At 30.4% G+C, this 6,986-nt stretch overlaps 1 protein-coding gene across 1 annotated transcript; it reads right to left on the reverse strand.

Moving 5' to 3' along the window:
- Positions 1 to 862: 862 nt before the first annotated feature.
- LOC114126752 (death-associated protein 1) lies at positions 863 to 2,388 on the reverse strand. The gene is made up of 3 exons (XM_027990759.2): positions 1,989 to 2,388; positions 1,790 to 1,895; positions 863 to 1,431 (listed from the first exon to the last, which is right to left on the reverse strand). Exons 1-3 carry the CDS (start codon positions 2,029 to 2,031, stop codon positions 1,284 to 1,286), a joined length of 297 nt encoding a protein of 98 aa, XP_027846560.1. The 5' UTR covers positions 2,032 to 2,388; the 3' UTR covers positions 863 to 1,283.
- Between the last annotated feature and the right edge of the window lie 4,598 nt (positions 2,389 to 6,986).

The raw sequence follows: 6,986 nt of genomic DNA on the forward strand, positions 1-6,986 counted from the left end.
AATATAATACATATTATGTAATTTAATTAGATTATAAAATATTCTTAGGAATAGAGACTGATACATCGTCACCGTTCGGTGCTCAGAATAAGTTTTAGAACAATGATTTATCACTGATATAAAATATTAACGCTTCCAAAATCAGATTTACCTACTCACTTATAGGGTTACCTACTACCTACGTTTAAAATCTTTTACACATCGAATTTACAGATTTTAAAATAATTATTTAAACCCGGTCCGATAGTATTTTCCGTAACCGATTTCTGGATCTCATTATGTTGTTTTGTTTGTACAAATATTATGAATCTATGAATAATCCTCTGCTAGTCGATTGCAATTAATAATAATGAATTTTTGTTTTCATAAGAACGTTTATATTTGACGTAATAATAATGCTCTCGGCATAGTCGCTACAACAGAACTACAACGTTGCGTTGTTACACTTTAGTATTAGTATAATTTAATATACTAGGTACCATTATTATTATTATATAATACATCCGTAATAATGTTGTACACGAAGATTAATAATTAACGTACTTTGAAAGTACTACTTTCGTATTTTTAATTAGTTCGAATCATTCGGTACTCTTAAATTTAAGTTTAATAGGTACTTACCGTAGCTCCATTACAATTTACAATCAGAGATCGATACAGTAGAGGGGTTAACCATAAACGACGTTCATGCATTTAGCTCGTTACCTGTTGAACGCCATTTTGTAGCATGGCGGCGGTCGCACATTTTTACTATTTTAAATTTTGTCGAAAAACTTTATTATATAATAATAATTTTCCTTTTCCAACAACTGACAAAATAAAAACCAATTAGCGAATCAACTATGAAATAAAATAAAACGAATTGGAAAAAAAAAACTTTATTTAAAATAGAATTATATAAATAAAATCAATAGATTTATCTGGATTTGATTATGTGAAATGTAATCGCAATCCATAACCCATTTATTCCCGAAAATGACGCCAAATTAACATCCCAAAATACAATAACGGCTATACATATATAGAAATAGATATAAAATAATATATAGTAATGGAATGAAAACACGAGAAATGTTATAGGTAGGAGGAAAAAACGATGAAAAATTATATATCATAAAGTAAATGCAAAAACTTAAGCCTTGTGGCTAAAAATCATTTTAGTTTTGAATGTAATAGAATCGTAATAATATTTAATAAAGAATAAGAATAATCCGGGAACACGTCGAACGACGTGCATCCCCGAACCCAGTCTTGTGTGCGCGTCAACGTTGCAGCGATGGCGTTCATTTGCGTGGTTGATGGATGGTCGGCTTCGTGCACGTGTGTTGTCTCATCTCGTGAGTGGGCATCGGCTTTTCGTGAGTCTTTTGGACGGCCTGAGTTGGATAATCGTTGTGAGCGTGGACCGGTACCACCGATTGCTTGGGAGGACTGCAGGCGAGCATGGAAAAAAATAACGAAAGTGAAAGCGAGGTTAACGTGGACATCGAAAAAAAATTTATTACGATCTGACAAACATCGCGCAAGAATATCATAGGGTAAAGCAGCAATCGCGTCTGTCAACGTATTCGTTGTAAATGGACTTTTTATACGTAGGTAAATTTATTCGAGAGAAAATATCTAAAACGCGTCGATACACGCTACCTAACCGCTCGAAGACAATATTATATCATATTACAATACCTAATATTGTAAAAGACGCAATTAAACATAGGTAGATATTATTACAAAATTCTTGGTTAATTTTCTCAACTATTTCCGTCCAAAAACTTATCATAACGATATTTACCTAGTCGAGACTTTCAATACCGAGTTGGCTTCATCGGCTGCCGAGTTCTTGTCGGCGGTCGAGTTGACGTTCTTGTGCTGCACGATGCGCATGCCACCGGCTTTTACTGTGAAAAACAACGAAAAAGGCGATGGATAATGTATGTAAAACGTATAAATGCACGAAGCGAAGAGACACGTGGACGTCCTATAACAATTACCTGCTTGGGCATGTCCGGCTTTAAGTTTGGATTCGTCTTCCATGGCGATGGCAAATTATTATGCGCAGCAGTGACTATTAGGGGCAATTATTGTCGGCGAACGTACAACGTGGACCAAAGCGATTTTTACTGAACAGTGTGGTGGTGCGTGGCAATGTACTGTGCGGTTAGTGTCGTTACTGACGGAATCGGAGTAAAGGACTGACGGGGCGACGGGAACCCGGACGTTTATGATGCAGTGGTGGTCGACGGTATAGCAACAACGCAGTAACAACAACAATAACAAACGACCTGCCAACAATAATAGTACAATAATTTGTTATGTGCCGGGTAGACGTGATCGAGGTCGTGTTGGTGTTGTTGAACGCAGTTGTGTCGCGTAGCGTTGTGTTTAATGTTTACATTTTGGGGCATGCCTGCGACTGCAGCTGCAGCCAGCTGCTAGAGCCTACAGCTGCTGTGGCCGTCAGCTGATTACGCCGCTGGACCGGGGACGAACAGTCGTTCCGACGAAATGTCGCACCCGCTCGCGTTCGCGAAGATTAGCAGCTGCTGGTTAATAGCGACAGTAGAATAATATTAATATGTTATATAAGTCATACTGACCCAGTCGGTTACACCACAGACTATATGACTATTTTCATTATATTTTCATATAGTCTGTGGTTACACCCTTGCACGATATATATATATCTTAGTTCGCGGTTTCACCGCAGAATAGATTACACTACTTCACTAGTAATAGGTATGAGTAGGTATTAGACGTGAACTAAGAAGATTTCTCAGTTCACGGTATTAGCTGATAAACTGTAGGTAACTCTTAAGCGGTAAAGAAAAATTTAAATCGACGCGAAAGCTATCCCCCAGACGGCCAGACGTAGTGAAAATACATAATACAAACCATTCGGACCGACCAGGACCATTTATCGTTTCGGAATATTGCATACGGTGTACTAATATTACTCGTGTTTAATGATGTACGGTCTGGATTAAAAACGATTACTAATATTTAATAATGTTTCTATTTATTACACTAAAATTAAATTCAAATTAAGTCATGAAATAGATTTGTAATGTTTGTATATTAATTAAAATTATACCTAGTCTGCAAATAGTTTTCATTTTATGATTTTAAATAAATGTATAATTGTTTTATGCTAACATAATATGATTGCATACCAAGCGTCCAAGCCACTTATTTAGTATACAAATTACAAACGTTCGAAGTATAACAGTTATGTAAAAATATAATATGTAACATGACCGCGATGACGTGATCATACCTGAATAAATTATTTAAAAGATAAGAGAACAGTTTTATAATATAGAATTCGTTAAATGTGAACACTAAATGGGAAATTTCTAATCAAACCAAAAATAAATATTATTTGATTAATTTCACTGTACTTTAGTCTTTTGATGCATCATGAATTACATTGGTTTAACCAATAAAACTACGAATAGTCTTCTATGACTAGTTGTATAGATAACATTTTAAGGTATTTTTTCTTTTTTTTTAGAGACACCTTACCAAGTATTAATCATAAGTACTAATGTACAAAGAAACCACCAATAAAAAAATCAATACTACCTACTAAATTTAATAAAAAACAAATTTCTATCTATTTCTATTTTTTTTTTTTTTTATTAATTATCATTTTTAAATTCTAATAAGCCGAGTGATGAATGTATTAATTTTAAAATTATGTGTATGTATGATAATAAATGAGTAATCGAATAAACTACTTCGATTTTCAACTTTGAGGGCGGATTTGGATAGAAAATTAAATCTAGTTTGTATTTTGGTCAAATTTTGAAAAAGTTAAAACAACAAATTCTCAGTACTTTTTTTGTGAAAAACAAAAATATTAAGTAAAAACGGGAATTTGTAACGCAAATCTAATTTTTGACAAAACCGATATTGTTTTTTAATCGATTATAATTATTAATGCTATTATTATATTATTATGAATATTATAATATTACATTAAATAATAAGTGGCCATAAATTGCCTATTCAAAGCGCCGTCTGTATGTTTGTTTTACAGAAACACAATATAATTATTTAATTATTATAACTGTTGAACTAATTTACTAATAGAACATAGTAACTAGTAAGGTAGTATAAAAAACCAGGAACGATGATACATTTTAACTCCATAAAATGAATTAATCTATTTATTTTTACTTAGTAGAGACTAATTTGTTTGTATAATTTAAATTTCTAGGTGGTATCTTTCAGAATTTATTTTTAATATTTTATACCACTTTAAAAGATAATATTGATAATAATATTTTATAATTACTATATTTGTATTATTATTGTAAGTTTAAAAAAGCTACAAGCCATAAAAGTTCCATATATGATAAGTTTTGCACCATGGTATGTATTAAACTTCACCCTTCAATAAATCAATTTTGAAATTGAAACAATTAACTAATTACTAATTAGGTATAACTACTGAACATTATAATACATTAATATGAAAAAAAGAAAACAGCACAATGTTTTTATATTTACTAAATTGTACTTATTACTATCTATACTTTAATCAAGATTATTTATATTATTATTTTTGTATATATTTAAAATTATATATTTTTTATTTTTTTATCTAGTATATTTATTATAATATTATCTACCAATGATGTTTTAGTAATTTATTATGCAGTAAGTACAAGTAAAAAACTGTTTGGTATAACTTCCACTGTCCAAAAGATTGACAATTTTTTCAAACATTTTTGCATTCGATTTCTAATGTAATACACATTTTGAAAAAAAAATGGAAAATTATCGTGTGTACTTACACTAAAACTGCAGTTATACTTACTATAAAATTAATTTTGTTACCTAAAAAAATGTTTAATATTTTAAACACAAACCTCTTGATTAAAAGTATATGTATCTTTAAAACGAGTAGTAGTATCATATATTATTGAATATCAGAATCTTTTACACTACAGTGTATAATAGTTATTTTTTTACAACTTTTTTATGTATAATTTAATGATTTTAGTTAGCTATATTAAAATAGAAGTTCAAACAAAACAATCAAGCAGATCTAAAAATGATTTGATTTTCTTCGATGTAATTATTAATAGTATTCGCTTTCTTTAGCTAACACCTTGGAAAATTCGTTGTTATGTAAATGAAATGGCGCCCCACCTCAAAAACGGCCAATTATTTCTGATGAAATAAAACAATGGGCATAATATTATTGTTGTATAATAAAACCATGACATAGTATGTTTTAATTAATAGACATTTGAGAACGTGTAATTCATTATGTTATATCTCCTGTAGAGTGTGGGTACCAATACGTTTCACGTTAATTATCTGATATACATATGATAATTATTTTGTTTTCTATTTAGCCAGTTACCCATTGGAACAAGTACACCTGTTTAGTGATTAAGGTCACTGATTCCGACTTAACATTTGAGTCTTGAAGTGATATTTTGCGATAAGTAATTTTTTTAAATCAATATGGTACCTGGTCGTATATATCCATTATTCATACATAGATATATTCATAGTTCTCGCTTTGCATTTAATAGTTACAATAATATTTGTTTTGTTTAATATTATATTTATTCATAAATAATTATTTATATAATGTATTATTAGTCACTTTGTATTGATAAAAAACATATAACAAAAGCCTACCGCTAGTTGTAACATTAAACAAAAAAAAAAATAAAAAAAAAATCATAGATATTTATAATATATAGAAAAATATTAAATAAATATTAATTATTAGAATCAGAATTTGTATTTGGAATATGATTAAATTGTATTTATTAATAAGAGCACACTGAACTGAATTTTTTATTACATATTATTTAATATGCGTGTTTGATCAATTTTTCAAACTTCAATGATCACCGAATAAACGAATAACTAAAGGTGTATGAACAATCAATGATTTATTTGTTTTAATAATTTAATCTGCGTCTTGAAGGGGGTTGCTCATCAAAAAGAGATTAAAGGGTTAAAGATTAGGGTTACTCTTCTTATCTGTTATCAACAACTGTAATTTATATTTATTATTATTGCCTCGGCTATAGGTAGGAACCGTAATTACTGCATAAACAATTCAGACTTTCCGTAATAAGTGGTAAGTATTATAGTATGAGAAAATTGAATTAAAAGAGTAAAGTATGAAACACAACTATTTGGCATCGGTGTAATCGGTGTTTTAAATATATCTTAAACCGTGAATTTGAAGCACACATAAGTCTCTTGGACTATTTATTCAGCACGTGCACGCGTGTGTATCCTAGTCGCATGTTTATTCCAATAACTGCATTCTTCCTGGGAATTTTGTATTCGAATCATTTTTATTTATAAAATAATTATGCTACTAGTATATAATTCACGCATGTGCAAAAAATGCATCTCAAATAAAGACTCGTTTCTAAATGCTCTAATTTTATGTCTTCAAATCGTTGGCATAGCCGAAATAGGCTATGGTTCCATCCCTAGTCTAATATTATAATCTAAGGCCTAAGGTGAATATTATATTTTATATATTGACTTACTTATATATTATTATATTTTAATGATTTATCTATAACTGTGGTATCACTGGTATCTGAGGTCTAATAAGGTATCTTCCAAACATCGAACAAAATTTCCTAACTCAATATCGTGATTCGTGATTGAGAACATAATTTTTCGCTGTGCACACGGCAGTACTGTGAAGGTGAACTGGTGTCTGGTACTCTGGTGGAAACTGGGAATAACTAAAAAGACTTCGCATTTAATCACACAGTATTATCGTAATAACATCTACCTATTATACTAATTAATTAATATCATTAAAAAATAAAAGTATTTACAATTTTGCAAGCGCATATTGCTCAACACAATTTTAATGAAATTGCTCGTATAGCCGCGACCACTTATCACGGATATTATACTCTCGTCTTGCGTTTTTACCGTAACATTTTTCAAAAACTTACCAATCGAGAATCCCTGGTTCTTATCGATCGGTT

The sequence above is a fragment of the Aphis gossypii genome, chromosome 3, assembly GCF_020184175.1.
Source record: "Aphis gossypii isolate Hap1 chromosome 3, ASM2018417v2, whole genome shotgun sequence".
NCBI classification, from domain to species: domain Eukaryota; kingdom Metazoa; phylum Arthropoda; class Insecta; order Hemiptera; family Aphididae; genus Aphis; species Aphis gossypii.

Excerpts from the sequence above, each read along its gene's own strand:
- LOC114126752 (XM_027990759.2), bottom strand. The coding sequence starts at position 2,031 with ATGGAAGACGAATCCAAACTTAAAGCCGGACATGCCCAAGCAG. Across the intron at positions 1,896-1,988 it reads AGCCGGACATGCCCAAGCAG|TAAAAGCCGGTGGCATGCGC; the intron begins GTAATTGTTATA and ends TGTTTTTCACAG. Across the intron at positions 1,432-1,789 it reads GTATTGAAAGTCTCGACTAG|TCCTCCCAAGCAATCGGTGG; the intron begins GTAAATATCGTT and ends GCTCGCCTGCAG.